At 51.1% G+C, this 26582-nt stretch overlaps 19 protein-coding genes across 19 annotated transcripts; 11 read left to right on the top strand and 8 right to left on the bottom strand.

Annotated features, from left to right (window-relative positions):
- Window positions 1-30: 30 nt before the first annotated feature.
- On the bottom strand, window positions 31-1176 carry GL50803_00d60815 (uncharacterized protein; the record flags this gene model as incomplete). Its single annotated transcript, XM_038046463.1, has 1 exon — window positions 31-1176. One exon carries the CDS (start codon window positions 1174-1176, stop codon window positions 31-33), a length of 1146 nt encoding a protein of 381 aa, XP_037902069.1.
- Window positions 1177-2209: 1033 nt separating this feature from the next.
- Window positions 2210-4804, top strand: GL50803_00114162 (VSP; the record flags this gene model as incomplete). The annotated part of the gene is made up of 1 exon (XM_001705329.2): window positions 2210-4804. The coding sequence occupies one exon, from the start codon at window positions 2210-2212 to the stop codon at window positions 4802-4804; it is 2595 nt and encodes an 864-aa protein (XP_001705381.2).
- A 700-nt stretch (window positions 4805-5504) lies between these two features.
- Window positions 5505-6074, top strand: GL50803_0013878 (uncharacterized protein; the record flags this gene model as incomplete). Its single annotated transcript, XM_001705331.1, has 1 exon — window positions 5505-6074. The coding sequence occupies one exon, from the start codon at window positions 5505-5507 to the stop codon at window positions 6072-6074; it is 570 nt and encodes a 189-aa protein (XP_001705383.1).
- Window positions 6075-6087: 13 nt separating this feature from the next.
- On the bottom strand, window positions 6088-6780 carry GL50803_0017369 (uncharacterized protein; the record flags this gene model as incomplete). The annotated part of the gene is made up of 1 exon (XM_038045922.1): window positions 6088-6780. One exon carries the CDS (start codon window positions 6778-6780, stop codon window positions 6088-6090), a length of 693 nt encoding a protein of 230 aa, XP_037902068.1.
- Window positions 6781-6847: 67 nt separating this feature from the next.
- Window positions 6848-13732, top strand: GL50803_0017368 (Kinase, ULK; the record flags this gene model as incomplete). The annotated part of the gene is made up of 1 exon (XM_001705332.1): window positions 6848-13732. One exon carries the CDS (start codon window positions 6848-6850, stop codon window positions 13730-13732), a length of 6885 nt encoding a protein of 2294 aa, XP_001705384.1.
- Window positions 13733-13850: 118 nt separating this feature from the next.
- On the top strand, window positions 13851-14855 carry GL50803_0013262 (putative Flagellar C1a complex subunit C1a-32; the record flags this gene model as incomplete). Its single annotated transcript, XM_001705334.1, has 1 exon — window positions 13851-14855. One exon carries the CDS (start codon window positions 13851-13853, stop codon window positions 14853-14855), a length of 1005 nt encoding a protein of 334 aa, XP_001705386.1.
- Window positions 14856-14911: 56 nt separating this feature from the next.
- Window positions 14912-15451, bottom strand: GL50803_0017367 (uncharacterized protein; the record flags this gene model as incomplete). The annotated part of the gene is made up of 1 exon (XM_001705335.2): window positions 14912-15451. One exon carries the CDS (start codon window positions 15449-15451, stop codon window positions 14912-14914), a length of 540 nt encoding a protein of 179 aa, XP_001705387.2.
- Window positions 15452-15507: 56 nt separating this feature from the next.
- GL50803_0017365 (PAP2 superfamily protein) lies at window positions 15508-16446 on the top strand (the record flags this gene model as incomplete). Its single annotated transcript, XM_001705337.1, has 1 exon — window positions 15508-16446. The coding sequence occupies one exon, from the start codon at window positions 15508-15510 to the stop codon at window positions 16444-16446; it is 939 nt and encodes a 312-aa protein (XP_001705389.1).
- GL50803_0017366 (putative NAD(P)H-hydrate epimerase) lies at window positions 16404-17225 on the bottom strand (the record flags this gene model as incomplete). Its single annotated transcript, XM_001705338.1, has 1 exon — window positions 16404-17225. The coding sequence occupies one exon, from the start codon at window positions 17223-17225 to the stop codon at window positions 16404-16406; it is 822 nt and encodes a 273-aa protein (XP_001705390.1).
- A 270-nt stretch (window positions 17226-17495) lies between these two features.
- Window positions 17496-17825, top strand: GL50803_0017364 (Ribosomal protein S26; the record flags this gene model as incomplete). Its single annotated transcript, XM_001705339.1, has 1 exon — window positions 17496-17825. One exon carries the CDS (start codon window positions 17496-17498, stop codon window positions 17823-17825), a length of 330 nt encoding a protein of 109 aa, XP_001705391.1.
- Window positions 17826-17909: 84 nt separating this feature from the next.
- On the top strand, window positions 17910-18230 carry GL50803_005258 (uncharacterized protein; the record flags this gene model as incomplete). The annotated part of the gene is made up of 1 exon (XM_001705341.1): window positions 17910-18230. The coding sequence occupies one exon, from the start codon at window positions 17910-17912 to the stop codon at window positions 18228-18230; it is 321 nt and encodes a 106-aa protein (XP_001705393.1).
- Window positions 18231-18437: 207 nt separating this feature from the next.
- Window positions 18438-19418, bottom strand: GL50803_0013876 (WD-repeat protein 5; the record flags this gene model as incomplete). The annotated part of the gene is made up of 1 exon (XM_001705342.1): window positions 18438-19418. One exon carries the CDS (start codon window positions 19416-19418, stop codon window positions 18438-18440), a length of 981 nt encoding a protein of 326 aa, XP_001705394.1.
- A 7-nt stretch (window positions 19419-19425) lies between these two features.
- GL50803_0027423 (uncharacterized protein) lies at window positions 19426-19833 on the top strand (the record flags this gene model as incomplete). Its single annotated transcript, XM_001705343.1, has 1 exon — window positions 19426-19833. One exon carries the CDS (start codon window positions 19426-19428, stop codon window positions 19831-19833), a length of 408 nt encoding a protein of 135 aa, XP_001705395.1.
- Window positions 19834-19846: 13 nt separating this feature from the next.
- GL50803_0013875 (Myotubularin-like protein) lies at window positions 19847-22924 on the bottom strand (the record flags this gene model as incomplete). The annotated part of the gene is made up of 1 exon (XM_001705344.1): window positions 19847-22924. One exon carries the CDS (start codon window positions 22922-22924, stop codon window positions 19847-19849), a length of 3078 nt encoding a protein of 1025 aa, XP_001705396.1.
- Window positions 22925-23042: 118 nt separating this feature from the next.
- On the bottom strand, window positions 23043-23546 carry GL50803_0013874 (Cyclin-like protein; the record flags this gene model as incomplete). The annotated part of the gene is made up of 1 exon (XM_001705346.1): window positions 23043-23546. The coding sequence occupies one exon, from the start codon at window positions 23544-23546 to the stop codon at window positions 23043-23045; it is 504 nt and encodes a 167-aa protein (XP_001705398.1).
- A 312-nt stretch (window positions 23547-23858) lies between these two features.
- GL50803_005250 (uncharacterized protein) lies at window positions 23859-24359 on the bottom strand (the record flags this gene model as incomplete). The annotated part of the gene is made up of 1 exon (XM_001705347.2): window positions 23859-24359. One exon carries the CDS (start codon window positions 24357-24359, stop codon window positions 23859-23861), a length of 501 nt encoding a protein of 166 aa, XP_001705399.2.
- A 101-nt stretch (window positions 24360-24460) lies between these two features.
- On the top strand, window positions 24461-25333 carry GL50803_005249 (Biglycan; the record flags this gene model as incomplete). The annotated part of the gene is made up of 1 exon (XM_001705348.1): window positions 24461-25333. The coding sequence occupies one exon, from the start codon at window positions 24461-24463 to the stop codon at window positions 25331-25333; it is 873 nt and encodes a 290-aa protein (XP_001705400.1).
- Window positions 25334-25377: 44 nt separating this feature from the next.
- GL50803_005248 (Myb-like DNA-binding domain-containing protein) lies at window positions 25378-26067 on the top strand (the record flags this gene model as incomplete). The annotated part of the gene is made up of 1 exon (XM_038046160.1): window positions 25378-26067. One exon carries the CDS (start codon window positions 25378-25380, stop codon window positions 26065-26067), a length of 690 nt encoding a protein of 229 aa, XP_037902067.1.
- Window positions 26068-26101: 34 nt separating this feature from the next.
- GL50803_005247 (uncharacterized protein) lies at window positions 26102-26581 on the top strand (the record flags this gene model as incomplete). The annotated part of the gene is made up of 1 exon (XM_038046159.1): window positions 26102-26581. One exon carries the CDS (start codon window positions 26102-26104, stop codon window positions 26579-26581), a length of 480 nt encoding a protein of 159 aa, XP_037902066.1.
- Between the last annotated feature and the right edge of the window lies 1 nt (window position 26582).

The raw sequence follows: 26582 nt of genomic DNA, 5'->3' as shown, positions 1-26582 counted from the left end.
TTTAAGGCCGGCTAGTTTACAGACGGGCGGCTACGCGAGCACCTGGGCGACGATCTCCCGGAGCAGGCGGGCGTCGTGGGCGAGCCCCTCGTTGTCGGGGGTGAGCTCGAGCGCAGCCTCGGTGTGGGCCAGGGCCTCGCGCACCCGCTTCGCCTGCGCCAGGGCTGCCCCCCTCAGCGCGTGGACGGCGCTCCGGAGCTCCCTGCTGTAGACCGGGGGCTCCCTGCTCTGCTGCAGCGGGTGCCTTCCGCCCAGAACCGTGAGGCCCGCGTCCGTCGCCTCGAGGGCCTGCTCGTAGCGCCCCTCGCGCAGGGAGAGGGAGGCGTAGAGGACGACGGCGTCCATGCTCAGGGGAAGCTGCTCCCTCGCCTGGCCCGCGAGCTCCATGGCGGCCGGGAGGTCTGCCCCGACGCCCCGCGTGGCGAGCCTCTTCGCCTGGTCGAGGAGCTCGTACGGGGTAAGGCGGCGCCGGTGCTCGCCGGCCTTCACGTCGGCCTCGCCGGGGGGCGGATGCTGGGCAGCCCCTGCGACCGGCCCCAGCTGCCCGTCTGCGTAGATGTCCCGCCCGTCGCGCGCGGGGACGGCGACCGTGCGCCTCGTGAAGGACGCCTCGATGACCACCGTGCTCTCCGTGCGCACCGCAGGCATCCGGGCCTCGGGGTCGGCGGGGGGCCTCGGCGCCTCGTCCGGGGCCTCCTCCACCTGCCGCCGCAGAGCCGAGACCTGCTGCTCGCGCATCCTCCGCTCCTCGCCGGCCTGCCGCTGGCGGGCCTCGATGTCCGCGTCGACCTGCCTGCGCTTCTCGGCCGCCGCGGCCTCTGCCTCCCTCCTGGCCTGCTCCCGGACGTATGCATCATACCGCGCATAGGACTCCTCGCGGCGCCTCGCGGCCTCCTCGGGGCTCCCGTCGAACTCCAGCGCAGCCCACGTGCCCGGGGTCTTCTTCAGGAGGTGGACCACGAGGCATCCGCCGCTGAACTTGCAGCGCGCGTTCTCCAGCTGGACGGCGTCGTAGAGGTCTATGTTGGAGACGTAGCGCTCCGGCGCAGAGATCGTGATGCACAGGTCGGTGACCGTCACCTCGAGCGACCGGGGTGGCACGCCCGCCGGGACCCGCACGCAGGCCGTGAGGGCCTCGGGGGTCTGCGACAGGGTGAACTGGAACGAAAGAGCCATCCGGGGCGCGGGCAAGCGAGGCGGGATTAAATGAAAATAGGCCGCAGCGTGGGGCTGCCCTGTGCGAGACGGCTCCTTCGCGTCTGGCGTTCTGTCCAGAGCTATTCTGTACGTCCCAGCCATGCGGTAGGGAGACACCCGATCAGCTAGCTCACCATGGTTGACGAGCCCCGGCACTGGCCACCTACCCAGTCTGTGGAGGGCCACGGTCCACCGACGCCTCCTTCTCGGCACACGCTTGCCGTCCAGAGAGCCAGAGGATGGCCCGGCTGTCCCTACGTGGAGCACTGCAGTCGCGGAGTCAGCCGCCGGCGCTCTCCCCCTCATAAGGCGGAGCTGCATCTGTTACCTCCGGGGATGGATCCAGGTGGTCACGGGGCGCCGAGACACTGTCTGGCGGTGCACCTGAGCACGTCTCTCCGCTGAAGCCTTTGGCTCTGCAATGGGGTCTGGGGCGAGTAGGCCCACACGTCAGCGGACCCTGCGGCCAGGCAGCACAGGAGGCTGTGTACTCCACTATGGTGCGCTGGACGAAGGAGCACGAGGCCGGTCCGGGGGAAGAGAGGCGTGGATGGAAAGCAACAGGCTCGTGGTGGTCAGATGAGAAGCGAAAGTTATGGGGGTCTATCTTCTGCCCTCTTGTGACCAGTGAGAGCATTCGCTTAGAGATCTCTAATCAGCAGCTTTATAGAATAGCGCCGCAGAGGCCATGGAGCGAGCAGATGTAATGTGACGCATTTACTACCGGGACGCCCTGCCCCTGCAGAGGAAGCCAACGAATACTCCACAGCAATGTACAAGAGTGCACCCCGACCAATCATTCCACAAGAGAGGTGCGATCTGAGTCTGTCCCTCACTGGTCCTGTTCCTACTGAAGCCAGGGGGAACTGCGCTATCAACTGGCCTCCGGTGGGTGTGCTCCTATCTCGTCCTTCTCCAGTCCAACCGATCAAGAGAGCAAGAGCGGCTGTCTCTCACTGCTCGCGGCAACACACCAGCCTGACGGAAGAGCAGTGGCATACTAACCCGGCTAATGTTGGTAGGATTTCTCCTAGTTTTTACAGTGACACAAGCTCACCGTACATCAGTATCAACCGACTGCCCGATCGTGAACTGCCAGACGTGCTCCCAGGACAAGCAGACTTGCGTGGCGTGCAAGCAGGGATTCGTGCCCAACGAGGGTAACACGGAGTGCAACTCAGCGCCGGCCGAGTGCCCGATCGTGAACTGCCAGACGTGCTCCCAGGACAAGCAGACTTGCGTGGCGTGCAAGCAGGGATTCGTGCCCAACGAGGGTAACACGGAGTGCAACTCAGCGCCGGCCGAGTGCCCGATCGTGAACTGCCAGACGTGCTCCCAGGACAAGCAGACTTGCGTGGCGTGCAAGCAGGGATTCGTGCCCAACGAGGGTAACACGGAGTGCAACTCAGCGCCGGCCGAGTGCCCGATCGTGAACTGCCAGACGTGCTCCCAGGACAAGCAGACTTGCGTGGCGTGCAAGCAGGGATTCGTGCCCAACGAGGGTAACACGGAGTGCAACTCAGCGCCGGCCGAGTGCCCGATCGTGAACTGCCAGACGTGCTCCCAGGACAAGCAGACTTGCGTGGCGTGCAAGCAGGGATTCGTGCCCAACGAGGGTAACACGGAGTGCAACTCAGCGCCGGCCGAGTGCCCGATCGTGAACTGCCAGACGTGCTCCCAGGACAAGCAGACTTGCGTGGCGTGCAAGCAGGGATTCGTGCCCAACGAGGGTAACACGGAGTGCAACTCAGCGCCGGCCGAGTGCCCGATCGTGAACTGCCAGACGTGCTCCCAGGACAAGCAGACTTGCGTGGCGTGCAAGCAGGGATTCGTGCCCAACGAGGGTAACACGGAGTGCAACTCAGCGCCGGCCGAGTGCCCGATCGTGAACTGCCAGACGTGCTCCCAGGACAAGCAGACTTGCGTGGCGTGCAAGCAGGGATTCGTGCCCAACGAGGGTAACACGGAGTGCAACTCAGCGCCGGCCGAGTGCCTGATCGTGAACTGCCAGACGTGCTCCCAGGACAAGCAGACTTGCGTGGCGTGCAAGCAGGGATTCGTGCCCAACGAGGGTAACACGGAGTGCAACTCAGCGCCGGCCGAGTGCCCGATCGTGAACTGCCAGACGTGCTCCCAGGACAAGCAGACTTGCGTGGCGTGCAAGCAGGGATTCGTGCCCAACGAGGGTAACACGGAGTGCAACTCAGCGCCGGCCGAGTGCCTGATCGTGAACTGCCAGACGTGCTCCCAGGACAAGCAGACTTGCGTGGCGTGCAAGCAGGGATTCGTGCCCAACGAGGGTAACACGGAGTGCAACTCAGCGCCGGCCGAGTGCCCGATCGTGAACTGCCAGACGTGCTCCCAGGACAAGCAGACTTGCGTGGCGTGCAAGCAGGGATTCGTGCCCAACGAGGGTAACACGGAGTGCAACTCAGCGCCGGCCGAGTGCCCGATCGTGAACTGCCAGACGTGCTCCCAGGACAAGCAGACTTGCGTGGCGTGCAAGCAGGGATTCGTGCCCAACGAGGGTAACACGGAGTGCAACTCAGCGCCGGCCGAGTGCCTGATCGTGAACTGCCAGACGTGCTCCCAGGACAAGCAGACTTGCGTGGCGTGCAAGCAGGGATTCGTGCCCAACGAGGGTAACACGGAGTGCAACTCAGCGCCGGCCGAGTGCCCGATCGTGAACTGCCAGACGTGCTCCCAGGACAAGCAGACTTGCGACGCGTGTGAACCAGGCAAGCATCTGACCCCGACGAAGAAGGCATGTCTCACCGACTGCCCTGCCGGAACGTATCTATCCGGGCAAACGTGCGCGCCCTGCGACCCCTCCTGTGCGGAGTGCAGCGGGGCCGGCGCTTCCAGGTGCACGGCCTGTCCCGCCGGGAAGATGCTGAGGTACGCCGACGAGAGCAAGCTTAATGAGGGCGGCCAGTGCGTGGAGCAATGCGTGGAGGGCCCGGAGTGCGAGACATGCGGCCTAACAATTGGAGGTACCAAGTACTGCTCGAAGTGCAAGGGGAACAACGTGCCGCTCAATGGCGTCTGCACAAGCAATGCGGCCAGGACTCAGTTCTGCACCACTGCCGCTGACGGTGCCTGCACGGTCTGCGCCGCCGGATACTTCGTCCAGGGAGGCGGGTGCTATGAAATAACGAGACAGCCTGGGAAGCAGGTATGTGCACTAACTGATAACAAAGGAAAGTGCCAGACATGCACCAATAGTCTTGGTCCGGATGGTGCTGGAACCTGCCCCTCGTGCGATCCTACTTGCAAGACATGCTCAGCCGCCAATGCTGCAAACACCTGCACGACGTGCGCCACAGGATACTACAAGATTGCATTAGAAGGCGCCTGCACATCCTGCGAAAATGATAGCAACGGGATCACTGGCGTCAAGGGCTGCTTAAACTGCGCCCCTCCACCTAGCAATACTGGCCCCGTTCTCTGCTACCTCATGAAAGATGGCGACAGTACCGGTGGAAACGTCAACAAGAGCGGTCTTAGCACAGGCGCCATCGCAGGCATTTCTGTCGCAGTCATCGTTATCGTGGGGGGTCTTGTTGGGTTCCTCTGCTGGTGGTTCATCTGCAGAGGAAAGGCGTAGATTTAGATGTGACTTAGTTAGTAAATGCATCAACTATCATAATATCCTACGGGCAACGCTCGAAGTGCACTCGCGAACTAAGTGCTCATGACAATCATTTGATGCACTAGTTCCACTACCGTATGATCATACCAGTGCATGGAATCACTCTCGGACAAAACAAAAGAAAAGTAGGGGACCCAGCATCACGACTTGTAGAGTTCTCTGTGCTGCGCAAGTATACAGGACAAGTGCAGCTCGGCTCTTCCTTAGAACAAGAGCTGTATCCCGATGTGATCCTCAGCTGCACGATAGTAGGGAAGGATGCGTCGGCCTTCTAGGGAAAGCCTATGGTCGCTGGAGCTGAGGACAAGGCAAGGCGATTCTGGTCTGGAGTAGTCTAGGTGGGCTCTACTGCAGCACAGATATGTTTCACGTGGTTTGCGAGATCACCGCAGTGAGTAGCTGTATAGAGCGTCAGATGAAGGCCGTCACGGAAGGATTGCAAAGGACGACTAGCAGAAAGCTGTAATGTTAGTAACCATTCTAATTGAAGAAGCCTGGCGTGCGCAATCATTCAAGACACCAGATCAACGCCCTGCACAGCCTATGGCTCCCGAATGCCACACAACTTCTGGAAGGCCTTTGTGTCAGTACTGGTCGTCACGCTACCGTCCAGGGCCCACGCTTGTGCCTCTCCACTACCTGTTCTAAAAAACCAATGCCCCCCGACGTGAAGCTTTCAGAAACCATGAAGAAGAACTATGCAGGACTACAGGAAACGGATCTCCGGAATGTCTACGTCGTCGTATGCATGCATTCGCTGAAGGCCCGGACACGTGGAATCACGGCCTCTGAGGTGAAGGACGTCCTGCAGAGGCGGGGCTACACCGCAGGAAACGTCGCCGACTCACTGAAGAAGCTCGAAACACGGCAGCTGATAGTCTCGGTACAGGAAAAGCAGGCGCGATACTATTTCCCAAAGGAGCTTTCCCGGGCCAGCGACGCCGTCTCCTCGTCCTTGGCCGGCCGGTTCAGCGATGACGAACTCTCCAAGCTGTCTGCCCTTGTGTACAAGGCGGTGGGACGCGCGCCTGTCGTCTTTGATGATATATGCAAGGCCATTCAGAAGAACGAGGTCGGGACTCTAACACCTGAGGAGGTTCGGATAATCGTGAGAGCTAACAACAGACGGGTCATAGTGGATATACAGATAATATCTCACACCAAGACTAAGCTATGGAAGAATAAACCTGATTATCAAGACTGTCTAAAAGAATCTTTCTATTGAGAATGGACTAAATCTATCGCTTGAACTTCAAAATTGCCAAATATTGGTCCAGTTGCAATACAATAGCGTGACACGTAAGTAGTCCGCGCGGAGACATCACTAGTAGTGCACCCTTATTGTCATATAAATCCGTTTCTGTTGTGTGATGTATCTGTAGAATGCTGACTCCGTGTGGCTTGAGCCTTCGCCTGAGCAACACCGCATTGGGGCGCATATAGAGAAGTTCTGGCCCGCCAAATGCTGTGGAAAAAAGAACTTTGCTTGCAGACACAGCAAGAATGGTCCCCAGGAGTATTTTTTGGTGGGAGGCAAGATACTCATGAGTCAAACGGACAGGATCGTATAGAACAAGACACTGGATGGGGCGCTTCCACTGTTTAGAGAATTTGGAGACAAATGACTCGTAGCTGTCCAGGTAGAAGATGGAGAACCGGGTACGTAGCTCTGCAAATATATCGCTGTCTTGGAAAAAAAGAAAAGACGGCGTCCTGCATATGTATTCCACCGGCATGCTACTAGCTAAAATGAGCGTATCTTGGGGGTTAGTTCGCAACCAGCTGGTGATAAAATTAAATGCTAGGGGAAGAATATCTCTGGAGTCCTCGCAAGCTACTGTCCAGTGATGCACTCCATGGAGTGTGACAAAAGTAGATGTGTGCATAGCCACTGTCGTCGTTTCCGGCAGGATAAAGTACTTCAAATTCATAGAGGGCAGGAAAAATAAATGGAAATTAATTGGGCAAAGACGGGGCAGGCCAGCCTCCTTCACCTCTATGCATCGCTACGAACAGATTGCCCAGATAGGGAAGGGCTCATTTGGCGTTGTATACAAGTGTCGCCTCAAGCAGACAGGGCAGTTTGTAGCCGTTAAGCAGATATCAACCTATGGCAAGTCATCCTCCGAACTTGCAGCGCTCAACTCAGAGATATCCTTACTGAAGGAAATCAATCACCCCAATACAATTCGGTTTTTTGAATCCTTTGAAGAGGATGGCAGCGTTGTCATCGTCACCGAGTTGGCTCAGTCCGACCTTCACAGTATCTTTGCCAGCGACGGGCCGCTTAATATTGAGACTATTCAAAAGGTGTGCTTTCAGCTGCTTAATGTTTTAACATACCTCCATTCCCGCCGGATTGCACACAGAGACATCAAGTCACAGAACGTTTTGATATCTCAGGGTGTCTGTAAGCTTTGTGACTTCGGATTTGCGCGCCAGATGTCACAGCAGACCCTTGCTCTCCAGTCTATCAAGGGGACTCCTCTCTACTTAGCCCCCGAAATTGCCAAAGGAAAGAAGTATAATACAATCTCTGATATGTGGGCATTTGGCGTGATGATTTTTGAGTTGGCCACGGGCAGGACCCCGTTCACTGCTACTGACTTTCTTACTCTCATGAGCATCCTCCAGGACGACTCCAACAAGGTGCCGTATGACAAGTATCCTATCTTTGCGCGAGAGCCTCTTTTCAAGAGCTTTTGCGAGTGCATGCTCCAGCGTAACCCCGATAAGCGCTGGGCCTCCAAGCAGATGCTAGATCATCCGTTTCTCAACGAGGGCTCTGCTATACGATTGGCTAAGCATGTTAATGACGCTTACAAGTTTAAAGATTGGCTCGCTTTGCTCCGGACAATGAAACAGCAAAGTGCTCTTCAATCCATCCTTCTTACGGTTAACACAGAGGCTGTGGTTGAGGTTGTCGAACAGGGTGCCCTCACAGAAGAGTATGCGGATAATTTCTATGACAATAGGCTCATCGATGCGATCAACGAGGCGATTAATTCTGCTCATGACCTTCCACCCATTGTGATAGCCTTAATGGCCCTTTTATCCATCAATTCTAATCAGGCAGAGGCCATCTTCACGTCAGAGGTTGTTTCCTCGCACATTCACAACGCCGACTCACGGAATCTTGAAAAAGACTATTACCGCATACTGGCCTACATTCATTCGCACCCCGGAGATAAGGAAGAGGCATTCTACCGTGTGGCAGATTTCATGGCATTCCTTATTGTAAGATCCTCCAGCACTTTCCTCCAACTGATACAGTCAGCTCTGCGCTGTATCTCCAAGACAAATCTTGCACAAACAGATGTCATTTCAATCGTTCTTCTTTTGCGGGTTTCTGCTGTATGCTTCGGCTGTATGTTCACGTGGAATGTTCCGATAAGCTTTGGTCAAATAGTGTCCTTCCCTTACGACATGTACATTAAGGCAGAGGATGTTGTCTTCCCCTCTAAGGCGGAGGACAAGCCTGTGCTTACCAGGAGGGCACACATAGTGGCTGCAGCCATCAACACTTTATCTGCCACAAGCACGATTGAAAAGCTATTTGAGTCCTTCAACACAATCATCTCCAAAAGCATTGGTGTTATTGAGACGTCAACTGAGTCGTTTATAATCAAGTGCCTTCTTTACTGTATCAATGTCTCTTTTTGCATGGGGACCACTGCTCAATCAAGTGTTCAGTTCTTAATGCAGGAGTATGTTCTCTATCTCCCTTCGGGAAATCGCATGATAGGTTTAGAACACCTACTCACAGATGACTATGCCGATGCTGATATGGGCTCGGGTGGCGACGAAGTGAAGAAGGGGTCTGGGAACGACGGGTTCAAGCTCAGGACAATAGATGTGCGCTACGATGTTAATATTAGAAACAGCCTCTTCGGTCAGATAGATACACGTGACTACAACAAATTCAGGTTTTTGCCGGAGTATTTTAAAAAGTTTACTAGTTCTGAGAAGGCCACAGTGATTAGCACAGATTTATTTGGGGAAGATGAGTATAGCTATGTTGGGATTTTTCTCAGCGAAAACTTTAAGGCGTATATTAATCGATTCGTTGATCTTATTTCCGGACGCTGCTCCCGTGACTATCCCATATTGCTCACTCGTCTCTACGTTATCTTCAAGCGGCTCATCAATTTCAAAAATGGCATCAAGCTGGATGAAGGCTACATCACAATATATAACAATTACACAACCACCTGTTTACAAACTCTCTTTCAAGCAGCAGATGCGGTTTCTCAAACAGACCCCAACAACGCTATGCAAGCAGCTATAGCGACAATAATAAAAAACCTCAACCTCCCTATTCTTTCGGCAGATTCGTCATCGTCAGGCGTCCTCAAGTATACCATGCCCTCTCTCGGTCAGACAATTGGGAAAACAGCCGTAGGAGATGTGCTGTCTGGCCAAACCAAGATCAACCCCTCCACCCCGCGCGAAGGCAAGGGAGCCAGTGGTGACGGTTATGCGCATGGTCTCAGATCCAATTTTGATATGCTCCGTGCCGGAAGTATGACAGTGAGTCTAGCAGCGACCAGCATGGCTGGAATGAATCAGTCTATAAATCCACATACATTGACGCCCGTCTCTGCTATTTACCCAACCGTAGAATTCGCGCTCATTCTTCTTCATTTGCGCCAAACACTTTTGCAGAACCATCAGGCTATTATTAACATGTTTACAGTCAGGATGCCTGCAAAAATGCTTTCTACAGGAAAACTATCTGCTCTGTATGCCTATTACAGAGAGCCGTACTGTTTTAATCTGGAGGTCTCGAAAGGGTCGAACATGGCCGGAATCACTGTGGAGACATACCACGGCTCGACAGCTGTGGAGCTTAATAACATGGTGAGTGGGCGGAGCAAGACCGAGATGTCTATCTTGCTGAACTCTGAGAACACTTTTTTGATAGAGTACCTTAACACCTTTAAGAAGCAACTAGCTATGTGCTACTGCTTCCTTCCCTTTGCGTACATACAGAGTGATGAGAAAGAAGTGTTTAGGCAACTGAATTCGTCTCGGGAAGAGTTCCGCCGGATTGTAGCAGAAAAAGAGTTTGTAGAAACGCAGCTATCCAAGAAATTTCATCGCGGTTCCGTGATTGAAATGCAAAACAAGCTACAGACCGATGCAGAGACGGTGGACTCTATTTTTACTAGCTTTGTAAGGACTGTCTTGGCGGAAATACAGTCTCTCAAACTGAACTCCTTCCGGTTCTTAAAGCATATCTTTGCGCCGTCCTTTCAATACTTGTTCCCGCTGTACACATATTCCCGCAAGGACCCGTCTCCCCTGGCCCACCATGCTCTATACTTAAAGCGACGGTTCCAGCAGTCCGGTATACCTAACGGAGATGATATCAACCTGAACGACATAAGGGATAACGATATTAAGACTTTAGTGAAGCTCCTCATCCAGGCAGACCTTCCTAGAAGGGGTCATTTTATCATCACAATTCCTCAGGTGTGCTATATCTTTGATGGTATGAGCCTTCCAGGAAACCCATTCTCCATCCAGATCTCTAGCGATCCCTTTTCTACGTTTTCTCTCTACCAGACCAATGCCAATCTCGTTTCAACCTATATGATCCTTTCTGAGTGCATCCGAATGGTCGTGGAGGAGGCCTTCTTGAACGGTCTTCTGGTACTGACCACAGAGAATGATGTGCAGATGTACCAGATTTCAAACGTAGTTGTCCAGAAATATATCGACATCCACGTTATCTTTGCTACATCAACGGATGGCACCATACCCCCATCGGACTATTTATATCAGGGCCTTCCGGTTTGCGCCTATGTGAATGTGAAGCAGGGTGAAGGTGGAACAGATAAAATCCTTATTGATAAAAATGCGCAACTGGACTATTTAGATAAAGAAGATGTGCGGGTCAATGCCCTTTTGACCCTCTATAACTGTGCGTTTTGCAGTGAAGATTACGCTCGGAACCTCAGTCAGATAACGTTTCCGATCTCGGACGTTATCACGGAGAATAAAGACGAAACAAAGCTTAGCGTTATTACGATGTTGGCAATATCGTGTCTTTGGCTCCAAGCCCACGGTGAGGAGGACGATCTTCGCTTGAGCCTATTTGGCTTGCTTCTAACTTCCAATTTTGAGTATAACATGAACTGTTTGCAGAGGGACAGTGAATACCTCGTCAAGCTCTATAAGCCAGATAGCATGTCCACCATTAAAGACTTGGTTCTGTTGTCGCTAGTAAGACGCGTGAGTGTCTTCGCAGGTAGCGTTGAGGAATCGCTGGCAGAAGCGCGACTGATTATGAACGGAAGTAGTTACAGCCGTGTTGATGATGTATACACAAAAGCTCAAGACGACGCCGTTATTAGCTCCAATCCTCAAGACTTTAATATCTTGTCTCATGGCGCTCTCCGCGTTGAGCGCATCATGAGGGAGTTAATTAAGGCAGGCGGAATCATCGACTATGGACACTCGGACTTTGATGGAGGATTCGATAGATACAACTACCCCAAACTAACCGATGTTCACATAGACTTTAACGTCAGGCAATTACGCCGCTCGTACTATTATTTATCCACTGGAACAGCAATAGAAGTTCCTTCTATTAATAACTATTTAGAGTTGGAAGTCCCCGTTCCAGTATTCTATGCGTGCATTGATGCTATTACCCCAATCCTCAAGCATTGCAAGGACATCTCAATAAAACAGCCGCACAATTCAACAGTTTATTCCGTTCTTGCCTCGGAATCTAGGGAAGGAGTAATAGCAGATTGCATTGGTATCTCGCGTGCCATATTTGCTAGCCTGGATTATGTGCTTGTGGAGCCGAGCTTTCGGGCGTTTCTAATGCCATGTCATAACTACGTGGGGTTCTTGGACAGCGCACTTAACTACATTAATATATTAGCGCAGGAACACATCGACGTCTTGCCTCTCTTTGTGAAGCTATCAGTTTATTTGAACCTCTCTCTATACAACTCTATAGAAGCTGCCTTTTGTGCCGCATATGCTGCGCCCCACCACGGTGCAATTTTGGGCGAGGAAGAATCGACTGCCACCAGCGTCTCCTCTACCGTCTCTTTGGGAACACCGTTGTTATCTGCACGACCAGCAGAAATGAAGACTCCCATCTTGACTCCTAGTCAATCATTGAAGCTGACAAGTCGTCCGCCGAGCTATGGAGCCCATACACCCAATGCTAATGAACATGATCTTCCGGAGGTTACTACTAGTCGTAGTACCGCACGCGGTAAGACACCGCTCAAGTTAGGAAGCTACTCAACAAAACCAGCAGTTCTATATGAACAGAAGTCTGAGACAGGATACCCAATCATATCTACTTACTTAGGGCCTGGATCGACGCATTACAATGGGATTCTTATGTGCAGTTTAATCAACAACTGCAGCGATTGCATGGCGGATTGCCTTGGGTTAGATACCCGGAGGTATGACTTAGGAGGGCTTGAGGGCCGAAATCAGGAAATATCCAACGCTAATTGGCACTGGCGGTTTCTTGCATCCCCACAGGGCCTCATCAAGTACATTATCTCAGTACGGAACACGCTTTCTTTATTGGCCAACAAACGCGTATCTGGTCTTACTGACCCTCCAGGCGACGTCAACTATAACTCGGCTGGGTGGACGGCTATAAGCTCCATCGATGAGTTCAATCAGTACATGTCCTACCCCTTGCCAGAAGTTGTGAGGACCTTGTGTGCAGCGATCTCTCCACAATCACTCGACAACATCATACTCTGTCCGTATCAGTTTGGAGGAGGGCAAAGAGCTGCAGAGACTCTGATGCGATACGCATTGTTAGCCATATACCAAATCGTCTATTTGTCATGCCGTCCCAGTACAGAGAAGATTGGAGACAGGATGGAGGAACTCAAAAGGACTACTAACACAACTAAAAAGGACAAGCACACAGACACGGCCCGTCTTGTCTATGATCCAGATCGCTATTACATGACAGAGTACGTCTCATCTGTGTTGCTGGAGTTCAACTTCATCAAGCACGTTATAGACTCATTGTATTACCTTAGGAGCTTCCACACACTGTATTATGCGCTTGTGACGATGGTCTTCTTCGCAATGCACCCCCAAGACTCGATAGTGATACCGTGGATTAACCAATTTATCTTCAGTGGAGGCGTTTCAATGAACCTTTTGTCTGCAATATTTTCTCAGAAGAACATAAGTCAGCGGAACAATCCTCACTCGTGTATCCTTGAAATTCTAATTCTACTTCTTAGAGCTGTGCAAGTCTCACAAGAGTACGCCGAGCTAGTAAGCAACACTATTTCTGCCAGCACCATCATTCAGTTTCTTTCCTTTGAGTCATCAGAAGAGCTTATTGTGAAGTCCTGCGAATTTGTTGGTTATTTAATAAAGGCGCGACCCACGGCTTCTGAACAATACAAAACATGCTTAGACAGCCTAATAGAGCTTATTAAGACGCGGAGGACAGCTATAGTTACTAAGTCTCTCTTTGCAATGATGCATATTGCCAAGACAGTTGATGATGCATTTAGCCTCAGTAAGTGCATTGGCTGCATCTGCAAGACTCTTATGAACGCTCGCGTTCTAGACGACATCAAGACCTGCGCGGCCGTAGCGTCTGCCAAGATTATTCTAGCCCATGAAGAGTTAGCTACGGAGTTTGTTTCAGGAGAAGGCGTCATTAGCCTTGTTGACTGCATGTCTAGTTGCGACCAGCTCTCGGACAAGATGATATACGCTAAAGTCCTTCTGGAACTGGCGAAGTTTGACCCGGTAACCACAGCCCTCAAATCTCAGGCGTCACTATTGCGGATGATAGACCGCGATTGTGATGATCATGCCCTCAAGTCTCTGCTTGAAAACTTGCTGATCACAAGTAAAAGAATGTAAATTACCATACTTCCCATTAAGGTCATGTGACGGGACAGCATTGTGAGCGGGTCGAGTGAGTTAGACAGGCGACAAGAGAGCCCAACAAATAAAATTTCAAGACCAGGTGATCGTGCGCATGTCCAATCGGTCCCCACTGCACATAACAACCCATGAATACCAGGAAATCGCTGGAGATGAAGAGAAGCTAGAACTCTTTATTTACGACTTCTTCCGCACGGCACCTGGTGATACGCAGTATGCAGCTGTAAAAGAGCTACTTCTAAACACATTTGACTTTTCCCGCACTCACCTGGCTAGCTCTGATGCCGCCTGCGCGCTGGTAACGCTTCTTGTTGACCTCCATGAGCTCAATATATCAAAAACCTTTATATCCTACGAGGATTTGCGAGAGTTTGCGAAGAAAAGATTGGTCGGGTATTCACTAGAGTGCCCCCCATTCTACACAGCATTTTTTGAGATGGATGTCATCAAGGCGACGGCCGAGTTCATCGATTTCTCATATACAAATAACTATAAGCTGTGGCGCTATCTATTCTGCCCAGTTCCTGTGCTCGAAATAAAGACCAAGAAAACACTGGACTTGATAGAGATCCAGTCGCTGCTCCAGTTGGGCTATTCGGAGAACGAAGCAGATGGTGCTGTCGCAGAAACGACAACGGAGACTTCACACGCAGCAGACTCCAAGGCACTTTCTAGTACTGCAAAGCCGCGCTCATCCGCTGGGGGAGACCGGCAGGGGGGAGCCACTGGCAAGAAAGGCCAGCTGGTTGTTGAAGCAGTTCCTGAACCGGTACTTCCTAAGCGTATTCTTTTACCATTCAACAGCATTCCTCTGAGCCTCACTGAGGCAACACTCTATCAACCACCTCCGCCAAAGACCGAGGATGAAGTAGTAGCAGAAGAGATTCGCCACCAAATACAGGAGGCATATACAGATGAGAAAGACGGCGCTAATGACGATGAGAGCGAAACGCAGAAAGAAGAAGTAGACGTAGAACGCCTGGCTAGAGTCATTGAGACAGCTACAAATACTCAGCTTGAGAAGGCCAGGGCTCGGATGATCGCAGAGCTTACCACCACCACTACAACCCCCTCTGGCAAGAAGGATCCGAAGAAGTAACAGACATATTTACTGTACTACGTAATATCAGATGTGCCTACAGAGCCGAGTGTTGGTCATTTCTTGCACTGTTGCTTCGTGTCTTTATCCTTTAGAATTTCATCCACGGGGACTACGTCTCTGTTGATTGGCTCCGGAAGCTTCGCTTCTATGATTGGAGGAAGCAATAAATTCTTTTCTATGGTTCTAGAGGCTATCAGGTGCATGAGCTGGACGGCCTCCTCGGTCGTCTTGGGCTCCGTAACCAGCTCAAGCCCCAAGGCCTCGGCGTCCAGCCGATGCCATGTGTAAATAAGCCCAGAACCGTCGCAGTGGGGCATGCAGGCTTGTATAACTTTGGCTATTTCCAGGCTGGGCTCGATGAGCAGGTGTGCATGGGCGATATGTATAACGTATTGAATAGCTGTGTCCTTGATCGTAGCACGCATCGGCAGATTGAAGAGCATCATCGAGTAGTCCTTATTTTCAAGGGGCAGATAGACAAAGTCGAGGTCATCCCTTAGTATGAGGGGTGCTGCGGTTTTATCAAAATGGCTAATAAAGCTCTCTTTGGCCTCAGTAAACCCCCAGATAGCTACATATATGCACTTCTCCATCTCCTGCATCTCTAGGTGATGTTATCAAATTTAAATCTTGTCCTACACTACTATACATGCAAAGACTAGTAGTGAGGGCGTGCATTCAGTATCTTCATTACGTTCCGATCGGTATGACTTCACCTACCGCGGGTCTGGGATCTATAGTCTTAAGCGTTGCGTCCTTCAGTACGCTGATCTTTATTTATGTGTTTAGAGAGAGTGTGGCAAATTTGGACCAGGTGTTGGCATCTGCATTCTCATCAGCAATAAATAGTGAAGGCATCTACGTCTCCAATCCTTACAATGTTGGATTAATATCATTCATCAACACGTATCCTCTAATATACATTTTGTTTCCTCTGAGCGTCATATTGCTTTGTTACGGGATTCTCTTTTTCATTGTGCGGTCCCGGGACAAAAGTGTCTACCTCTACTTTCCTCTATCTTTCTGCTTCTATGTCATAACGGTTCAAACCGTCGTTATAGCCCTAAAAGTACTGCTTCGCAGGCCTCGGCCACGCAACACTCACGAGTTTGGCATCCTCCTGGAGACGTGCAAGTATGAATTCAAAGCTATATTTACACCTTATCTGGGAAGGAGCCAGTGCAGTCACTCCCTGAGCTCTACACCTTCCGGGCACACAGCTGCCGCTGCATATTGCATCCTCCCCTCCGTTGCCTACATTATTCAACTGTTTGAACTCATAAGAGCATACTGGGCGCCAAGACTGCTGGGACTCACCATCTTATCTATAGTCATGGGGCTCTTGTTGACGGTTGTTGCCGTGTGGGGGATCTCAGGAATTATTCTGATGATCATAGCACGCATGTCAGCAGGAGCCCACTTCCTATCTGATACTCTAACAGCGGTCCTGATAGCCGTTGCATTCCTCTCTATCGTTGTCGTCACCAGGCCGGATGTCCACGCAGTACAAATGTATGAGCACAAAGACGATGAAACCAATAACGATCAGGACAGGACTACAAAGAGAGACGACACCCCGCTCCAATAGTGTTGGATCTCTTGCACGTCATACTCCATGGCAAGCAATGGAGTCAGGAAGTTGCCTCCCAGGTAGTGGGCTGTACCGGGAGGTAGCCACAGCGAACAGTTCTTTGGCACCGTAAGGGATATAAGTGCGTCAGGACGAAGCAGGCCGTCTGGTATTAGTTCCTTGTCAGTATTCAGCCCCCATTCCTGTGCATCCACGGACCAGCCAGATGGAACATCAACAGAGACGATCCTTGTCTTGGGGCCGATGGCCATTGACGTCTGCATCTGCAGAAGTGTGTTTATCACTGTGTCGTACGGGGGCTTGATGGGTCCTCCGTGGAAAGAAAAGCCGAATATGGCATCTACTAAGTAAAAACTTTCACACGAGTTGATAAATTCCAAGATTGCGTGCAACGCCTCCTCATTGGTGTCTTTAATGAAAACAACTCCTGCATGCTTGGCAATAGACAGCATCCGCTTGTTCACGGAGGAACTTGGTTCTTTAGGCAGCCATACGCGGACGGTGGCACTGCTCATGGACCCAGAGGAGAGATGCCTAGCAGCCACCAGGCCGTCTCCTCCGTTGTTCCCTGGGCCACAGACGACCAGCACCCCAGCCTTAGACACCGATGAGGTTGACTCTATATAATGAGTAGTCGCCTGAGCAACGGCTGTGCCAGCAATCTCCATCAGCTGCTCTATAGAATAATTGCACTTGTTTATAAGATCTTCATCCAGCTTCAGCGCCTGATAAGCAGGGATGGTTGGGATGAATGGCTTCTGTTGAGCTTGCTGCATGTAGCAACGGGTAGTAAAGAGGATAATTATATTTTGAACCGTTTGATTTTGAACCGCCTGAGCCACACAGTTTAGTGTCGTAACAAGTGCAGCGCAGCACTTTATCTGTGGTCAGTACCATGACTGGACCGTGACTGGAAGATCATCAGCGACCACCTTTCTCTGATGCTACGTTTTCTCCGCGTTGTCTCGGCGTCACTCTGCAAGCAAAAACAACGCCCGTAATAATTTTAATTCCACTTCTTGCATTTTCTTTTTTGGACTCGCGACATGCCTGTTAAAAGACGCAACAACGGACGCTCAAAATATAACTGCGGACACACGAACATCGTTCGCTGTCAGAACTGCCACCGCTGCGTTCCCAAGGACAAAGTAATTAAGAGATTCACCATTCGCAATATAGTGGACAATACTATTGCAGACGATGTCCTCAACGCGTGCGTGATTCAGGGGTTCGCCATCCCCAAGCTCTACAACAAGGTCCAGTACTGTGTGTCGTGCTCCATCCACAATCATATCGTTCGAGTCCGCTCCCGCGAGGACCGCAAGATACGCACCCCACCAAAGCGCTTTCCTCGCAACTCCTCCCAGAAGAAGTGAGCCTCTCTGTTGAGTAAATGGACACAGCATGTACCCTCGGCCTTTTCTGCTCTCTTTAGCCTGTAATTTCTCTAGTAAAAAACGATGACTGATAGACCGAGTCAGGAGGACCTTGACGAGCTGCAGCGCGAGATGGACAAGAAGGAGGCAGAGGCCAAGAAGGCCGGGGTGCCCTTCAATAGAGCGGCTGCGCTGCGCAGGATTGCCCAGTCCAAGGGAAGGTTCTATGACTCTGCAGAGTTCATCTTGAAGCAAGGTAGAGGAGAGACCCAGCCTAGTGCTTACTTCAACAAGGACATAACAAAGGAGACTGCAGGAAAGCCGAACCCACCTGCCGCGGGGGGAAGCCGTTTTGCTGCCAAGACATCCCAAGACGAAGATGACAACGACGATAACGATGAGTAAATTTAGTTAGACGCGCCCCTGTGCAGCGCAGGAATGCTATCACTAAGTGGAACCCTAGTCGACCATCCTACCCTAGACTTTGCCCAGAGCGGGGTGTTTTACTCTCTGGGTCATTTACTGTCCCACTCTACTTGAAAGCCGGGTATCTCAAGGCGTCCAAATAGCTCCAAGAGTGCACCCCTCACATAAAGGAACCACAATGCCAAGCTAAGCACTGGGCCATTCCGTGATTATATCAAATAGCTGGATCCTAGCGTCCATGCACCCGACCCCAAGAAGCTGGCTGTTGGACGAGGAGGCAATTGCAAGGGGCGGGCTCGATAAAGGAATCGGCTCTATTAGCATCCGATCCGATCTCTTAATATCATAGATCACAATTTGATTTTTGCTGCTTCCGCAAACGACCATCTGTGTTTTGTTGTCCTTCAGCCACATGTAGTTTGCTGGCAAGAGATAGTCCGTACTGTCATGAACAGAGTACTCTTTCACCTTGCGCAGCTCGAGACCTTGTGTGTCAGTGGGAAGAGTATGGAGCACGACGCCCGCTCCTACGTGCATGCACAAAGCATATTTTTCGTTGGGCGAAACTTTTATGCTAGAGATTGGTTTGGCCGGCTTGATTGTTACTAGTGTATTACCCTGAACAGCGTTCCAAAGTTTGAGCATTCCATCTACACCACCGCTAAGGGCCGCAACGCCTCCCTGACCTAAGATCTCCAGTTTTGTGAGTAAACGACACGAAAGAACAGCGCCGGTGTGGGCTCGCATGGTCGAAATGGGCTTCCCTTGGCGCATGTCCACAAGGCTGATGGTCTGGTCAGCAGATGATGTTAGCGCAAAGTTTTCGTAGATGTCACAGTCGGTGACAGGAAGCGTATGGTCAGTAAGCGTGAGCATCGGCTTTTGGACGTTTATGTCCCATAGAACAGCGCAATCGTCGCCAGCTGCCAAAACTCTATTAGCCGACCATGCCAGGGCATTGATACCCTTTGCCTGGTTTCGGTGGAGGCGGTGCAGGAACTTCGGCTCCTGATTAGGATTTGCATCCACTGCGTGCACCGAGACGGTTCCATCAGCAGAGCCAGAGAAGAGCACTGAGCCACTCTCGTCGTAGATCATGCTCGTCACTGGAGCTCTGTGACACGTGATCGTGTGTTTGAGCGCCAGCCGGACACCAGCAGCAATCATCAAAAAAATGCAAACTTCCAACTCTTACATGCAGTCCTCTAGGCATACAAGCGGCTTAGAGGAGCAGGCCTTTATAGGGGCTATCTCTGCCACCGTAGAAGCGGTGCTCGGTGGCACTCCATGCTCCAGCACCGGGCCTAATGCATCAAGTGCTACTCTTGAGGTGCACAAGCGCGAAGAACTAGTGCAAATCCTTGAAGCCATAAAATTGCCGGATGCGTTAAGCTATGTAGATGTTTACAAGATGATGCAAGACTATGCAAATACAACTGCGACGGGAGTAACATTGTATGATCGCGACGTGGCTGTACCCCTCAATTTTACCGCTTTTGAAGTTGTCTACAAGCACTTGGCAACAGTAAAGCCTCGTGTAGCAGTTATTCCTCCCGTACCGCACTCATTTGCGGTGAAGTAGAGCTCTTGCTTTTCTATTCGTGGAATGCCGCTACTTGTGACCAGTAGGCGCTCCACGGAGTCATCTTTCGCATACTACATGAAATGTGCATATATTCCAGCCCCGTTCGTGTCTTCATGACATTCAAAGGAGCCGGTATCTTATAGTGCGGGTTAAGATAATAAGCTGAATTGGTGATAAATTCATCCCATACAGAGGTCGTTATGGTTGATAGGAGGTGCTGGGTTCTATCCCGTTCGTTGTCAAAAATAAATGTTCCATGCCAGCCGGAGTATGCGTGGTGTGCTATGTATAGTAACACTTTATCGTTGAATTCAAACTCGTCAGCGCGCTGGTGCATAACTTGATACACGCACTCCAACCACTGTAAAAAGATGGGAGACGATTGAGAGCTAGAAAAGTCTAAGTTAGATAGAGGCACCTCTGGGATTGGAGATGTGTCCACGCTATCAAAGGCATCAGCCAGATGCGTCCTCAAGAGTCCCTGAGATGGTATCGATGGCTGGCCTAGATTGATGCCTTGATTAGTATAGCTTGCACCCTGTGGTCCCTGGCTTCCGCTTATAGCTGCGCCGGGGAGGGGCGCACTCGAGCTAAAGGGCACTGGGCCCGAGAACATCGCAGAGCCTATTGTAGGACTCATTGCAGGTCCTGGGGCCGGGCCGATAGGACCAGCGTAACTAGGGTTGATCACAATTGGTGCATACACAGTTCCCTGGAGAGGTGCATCCGGCCCCTGCTGGTAAGCATTGTGGTGCCCTAGCATCTGACTGTATGCTGCTGCGAGTACATTAAAGGGTTTGGCCTTTTTGTCCTCCTTCCTAGTGCTGGCCTTTGTACTGCCTTCCTGCTTACAACGGGTGGCAAACATGTGCCCAAAAGAACGCCACTCTTTCTCGATGAGGATGCAAAACCCTCGAAGGGTCCTGTAATAAGGATCCAGAAGTAGCATCGCAAGGGAGCTCAGTTGAGACGTTCGATCCCAGCCATCGGAGCAGTGTATCATCGCATGACAACGAAGCTTCGTGAGGCACTCACAGATCATGCATGCACCCGCCATGATGGTCTGGATGTGGCTATACCAGTTAGACTCCTTTCCTGTCTTGAATATGACAGACTTCGTGGAGGCCACACTTTCGAGTAGATTTCTCGCATTCTGAATGTTATAATCATAATTGCCTTGCACTTTATCCTCCGATGTGTCTAGAATGCCCCTGAAGTTTGCCTCTCTGGTGAGGATAAACTCTAGTGCAGCCTTGCGCATGGCCTCATAGCTGTCACGAACCACGTGGATGTTCTGTATGTTCAAATAGATAGTTCTAGAGAATGGATATGCGCGCGTGGATTCGAAGCCCTTGCCAGTGAGCCTGTTGGCAAATGCAGCCAGATGGGGCCTAGCATCAAAAACAAAAAGGAGGTTCCGTGTGTCGGTGGACGGCGGAGCGTTGCAAACGGCGCGCAAAAGAGCCTCGTCATCTGAGCTTCTAGACAGGCCAAACCCACCGCCAGGCTGTGAGCAACGACAGAGAGCGGCCCCAGTCACGGGAGACCGCCATGAAAGAGCACAGAAGCGGCCTTTAGACCTGAACTTCATGGACCCCAAGACAATGCTGTCGTTGACCGTGTCAGGAACAGCTAACACCGCAGGATATGTTGGCGAGTTCTCGTAAACACAATTGGTCCACGAAATGTTCCAACCATCTCGTGCTAGTTCCTGGGGGCGCATGGGAGGCTCATGTGTGCTGTCTATATATGGAGGTATTACAACAGCAAGGAGAGCCTTGATGTAGTGGCGCATATGAGGTTCACAACGGAAGAACGTAGGCTCAAAGAAGCATCCATGGGCATACAGATATGTTCCTGTCTGTCTATCTTGCAACGTGAAGTTGTAAGTTGGGACGGCCGATGTAGTCGCGCTCCCAGTATTGGAGGCTGGTGAAAAACCGCTCTTAAGCTTTGATAGAAACGACGATGGCTGGGGACGTGGAGCTCCAGACCCATCGTCTTCAGCATCTTCTTCGTTCATGATATCATCTCCTGCCTGACCGGACCTGTAGGTGACAGCACCGAAATTACTCTGAGTTGCTTGTGGATGGTAGTTCAACAAGCAATAAAACTGTTCTGGTGTATCGAAAAGTAGGAACGGGTCATAGAAGGCTGTCATACGCATCTTCTCGTAGAAGTCAGATACACCAGAATTAAATCTCGTGCAGCACACTGACCCGCGGCAAGACCCCATTAGGATTCCAGCGTCGTTGAAGTAGTCCATAGACCTAACAGGCTTGAACTTCAGTAAGTACGATAGTAGATCCGGATGGATGCTGGCCCCAAAGATCATCTTACTAAGTTGAGCAGGGGTAGGGTGGGTCATCTGAACCCCCATTCTGCGGAACTCTCGAATAGGATCAAAGATAGAGTGGCCCAGGCTGGGAAAGTGGGTCACATTATCCAACATCATGCTGTCTGCCTCGCCAAGGAAAGCTTCTAGTGCTGGGTTCTTGCGAAACGCCTGCATAAGCTTCTCGTGTGGTGCTGAGTAGATAAACGATTGCACAGGATCCTTGCTGAAGTAAATGGTGTGCGGGATAGGCACCTGATAGTAGAGCCCATCATATGATGCAGCTATGTGCGGAGTGGCTTCTGTAAACCGAGAAACAGCCTGGGTGATGGTCGATGAGTAGCGAGACAGAGTGGGTGTGACATTGATGCGCTTGAGAAGCTCCACAACACATTGGACTGCACTAGAATGTGCGGAAAGAATGATCAAGTGGGGGGTCACCAACCGGATAGAGAACGTGGTCAGGGCAACATTGCTTTCACCGCCAGACATTTCCAGCTTTGCTATGTGATGAATAGGGAATCCAAAGTTCAGCTGGCGCTCTTGTGTTAATAAGAAAACACGCATATTAGTCACTAAAAGGGTTCCCTGGAGGACTGTACGCACGGAGATGAGGCAGTGGGGGGCGATGGGGACGATGTCCCTGGAGGCCTCTGTATCTATGTGCGGCCAATAGTTCCCTCCCGCCGTGGAGATCGAGCGAATTATAACGTGATTCAGCTTCATCAGCGTGTGCTCACCCGCGCGATACATGGCAAACTCCAAGGTAATAATTTATTTACTAGACATTAGCCCAGGCCTGCAATACCGACGCGCGTCGAGGCAAACGCAGAAGGATCGTCATGGAAAGCGCCATACCTTCCTGACACGGTCAATTTGTTTCAACACTCTCTATCTCATCATTATACACGAGAATGTCATTATTCATTCGCGCATACTCGTCAATCATGACGTGGACCTCATACCCCAGGCTCTGGAGAAACTGGGTTTGCAGGGTGCAGAGTTGGGTCTTCGAGTAATAGTTGTTTCCGATGTCAGCCCAAGCGTCGAGGTTGTAGGTTATGTCCTGGAGCATCCCGGCCGCGACGATAATAGAAGCAAAGGTGACACGTATGATATTGTTTGGAGTGATTTTTCCGGCATACCTCTCAGCAAGGTGCTTCAGAAGCACAACGGCATAGGTGAAGCACGGCCTGGGAAGGTCCGCACGGTCGTTGATGTGCTCCAAAAAGCTTTCGAGGTCAACGTCGGGTTCGGATGTGGCACGCCTCGTCGTGGGACGCGTGCACATCTTTCTAATGAAGCGTGCGATTGCGCGCAAGGGAACGAAGCCCTTTGCATCGGGGCTGCGTCCAGGGGCAACTTCTTCAGACATGTTGTTTTTTGGTTTGAGATGATAGGATATCACGTACGTAATAATTAGAGTACAAAGACTAATGACAAAAGACTAACGACAAGGAGGCATACAGAGGGGCTTGTGCTCCACCACGCGGCTGTGTTTTTTGTGGCAACGACAAATTCCTGAGAAATTCTGAGAATCCTAGAACCAAGAGAAAAAGGTGGGTCGAGGCATCAATGCAATTTGTGACCAGGCAAATCGCATCAGCCCCAACCAACGCTCACTTGCATAGATAGACACCAAAGAGTGGGCAGGTGAAAACTTACCTTCTGAGCCCGCACGTCTCTTCTACGGGTCCTCCTGCGTCTCTTTCTCATCGATTAAGGTATCGTATATTTGAGCAACGATCGCTTTACGTGACTCCTGAGACTCGGGATCGCGCTCTGCCTCGTACCAGCGAATGAAGCTGACATCGTTAGTGAGCTCAAGAACCCTATTTTCCGTGGCTTGCAGAGTATCGATGAGTTCCATCGCCGCATCGATAAGTGCGTTAACAGCGGTCCTCGCGTTTTGGAGGTTTGCCTCTGTGCCGCGGTCTAGAACGAAACCCGGCTGCCTAGAGGCGTCAGAGTTGAAGGTACTCTCTCCGCGTGAAGCAGATGGCCAAGCCTGGGACGTTGTGTCGACCAGTCGGCATCTACAGGAGAAGTTTTTGCATATCCATTCTGTGTGGGCATTTTCCTTGCCGAGCAAGATTTGACGGGCTGCTACGTGGCGCATGTTACCGTCCTGCTCCAAGAACACCACCTCCTCGTCGAGATCAAACGGCACCGGGACGTGGAGCTCCATAGCCATCCGGAATTTCTATAGTTCAGATTGTCGACACATTTTTAGAGACCGTGTCACCATAAAAGAAATAGAAAATTGCATTTTGCATTCATTTTTCGTAGATGCCTCAGACTGTGGCTTTTGACGACGTACTGATTGCGAGTTGCACATCATCATCAAAGGCTAGCTTTTCTGACCTGGTGATAAAATCTATCGATACCAGAACCAAGTGGGAGGCGGTCACAAATCTCTCGTTTCTCACCTGCTCCATTGAAGATGTTACGTTTATCCCCATGATCTTCCCATCAGTGACTATGCTGAAGATCGTCGATTGCCAGATAGATGAGGAGCAACTACGGGAGTTTTCGCAGTATAAGCTCATTGTTCTTAATGTTTCCGGCTGCAAGCTGTCCAAAATCCCGTTTTCTCTTCTGAAACCAGGGCTCAAGGCCCTTATTCTAAGCGATAATAACATCACAGAAGTGCCCCCTCTCTTAGAAAGCATCCCCAAAGGACCGCGGGCGATAAAAATTACATACAATCTTAACACGCTCATTCTGTCCAAAAACCCGCTAACAAATGAGTCCATCAAGGACAAATTCTCTGACTTTCCATCATTGCGAAAGGTTAACTTCTCCGAATGCGAGTTAACTGCTTGCCCCCAGATCCTGTCCGCCAGCATCAGAGAGGTTCGGCTGTCCCACAACAAAATATCTAGCATTTCTGATAGCTGGATCTGCCTTCCAAAGCTTCGCCAGTTGGAGCTCGGTCACAACCGGCTTGTAATGATTAGGGATCTTTCTGCTCTCACCAGGACCAAGTGGCTCCATCAGTTGGGCCTAGCCGGCAATCCGTGCATGGAACGCGAGGAGGTTGTGGCCTACTTGAGGAAGGCTCTTGCTGCAGTGAACCCCCACATGCGAGTCAATCAGATCATCGTTTCATCTCTTACAACCCAAACACCTATTCAGAGTACAAAGGCGGATCATTCTTAAAGGTCATTCTCCCCTTCTCAGCTTCGTTCTGGCTTACATCTTATATGTCCTCCATTAGCTTCTACAGAATCTCAAGCACAAACAAAAGGCATCGAGTCCCGTGGAGCGCTGATGAAGTGAAAAGGCTTGTAGATGCTATATCCATGGAAAGGGCTGCAACTACTGTTGGCAAGATTAACTGGCGGGAGGTTGCCAAGCGGGTAGGCACTAGAGACCGAGTACAGTGCTACCAGCGATATACGTACATTAATCACCCCGGCAAAAGCGGCACGTCACGCTGCTTGTGGAGCATTGATGAGACCGTTCAGCTGCTCAAGTGGTATGCGGACCACGGACGTAACTGGAGCATGTACTCGACATGTTTTCCTGGGCGAACTCCTGCTGAGGTCAAGGGTAAGTTCTTATCCCTACAGCGTGCACTGATGTCCAAGAACTCCGATGTTTGGCGCCTGGATGAGTACGCCCCCTATAGGGAGCTTCTTCAGGAGAGTCTCTATCGTGCATCTCACAAGCGTCGACGCCTGGCTGAGTACATTGGTGCTGACTCTTGTCGTCAATTGTGGCTCGTACAAGCGTTTAAACATAATCGAAAGCCTTTTAATCCTTGGTCACTGGACAGGAACATTCTGACCTTTCCCCTATCATCTAAGGATTCTGCAAGACGATGTAGTGGCAGCAAAAAGCGCAGAGAAGGGAGGTTCCTCGGCCACTTAGCTTGGTGCAAAACCTTCTAATGAAAATATCGATTATTGTCTCTTTTTAAAAATAATGCATAGCTCTCAAGCATCCTTACAAAGACCACAGATCTCCCCAAATCTTTACGCACTCATAGAACGCATACTACTCTCTGGAGGCTCACTACACCGCTTTGTTGATAGCTTACAGGTGTCTTGGCCCGAGATTGCCGCCAAGCTTGGCACACCAGAAAACGTGTGCAAAGCGCAGATGCAGCTTATTCTTGATACATTGTTCGATCGCCGCGAGTTTACTGAAGAGGACAGAGAGCTTCTTTGCCGTCTCATAGAGTCTGAAGCATTCGAGCAGGAGGCCCTCACGGAATCGTTCCACAATGAGAACATGTCCACTTCTCAGGCCCCCAAGCCACCTAGGAACACGCTTGTCGCCATAGCTCAATACTTGCAGAGACGCTACTTTCCAAGCTACTCTGCATCTCTGATAGCACGCGAATATGCAGCCATGAAAAGGCTCTATGTGCAGTTTAAAAGCTCCAAGAGGGCAACTCCTTAGG

This window comes from Giardia intestinalis, chromosome 4, assembly GCF_000002435.2.
Source record: "Giardia intestinalis strain WB C6 chromosome 4, whole genome shotgun sequence".
Lineage (NCBI taxonomy): Eukaryota > Fornicata > Diplomonadida > Hexamitidae > Giardia > Giardia duodenalis.
This window is presented reverse-complemented; position numbering and strand designations above follow the sequence as displayed.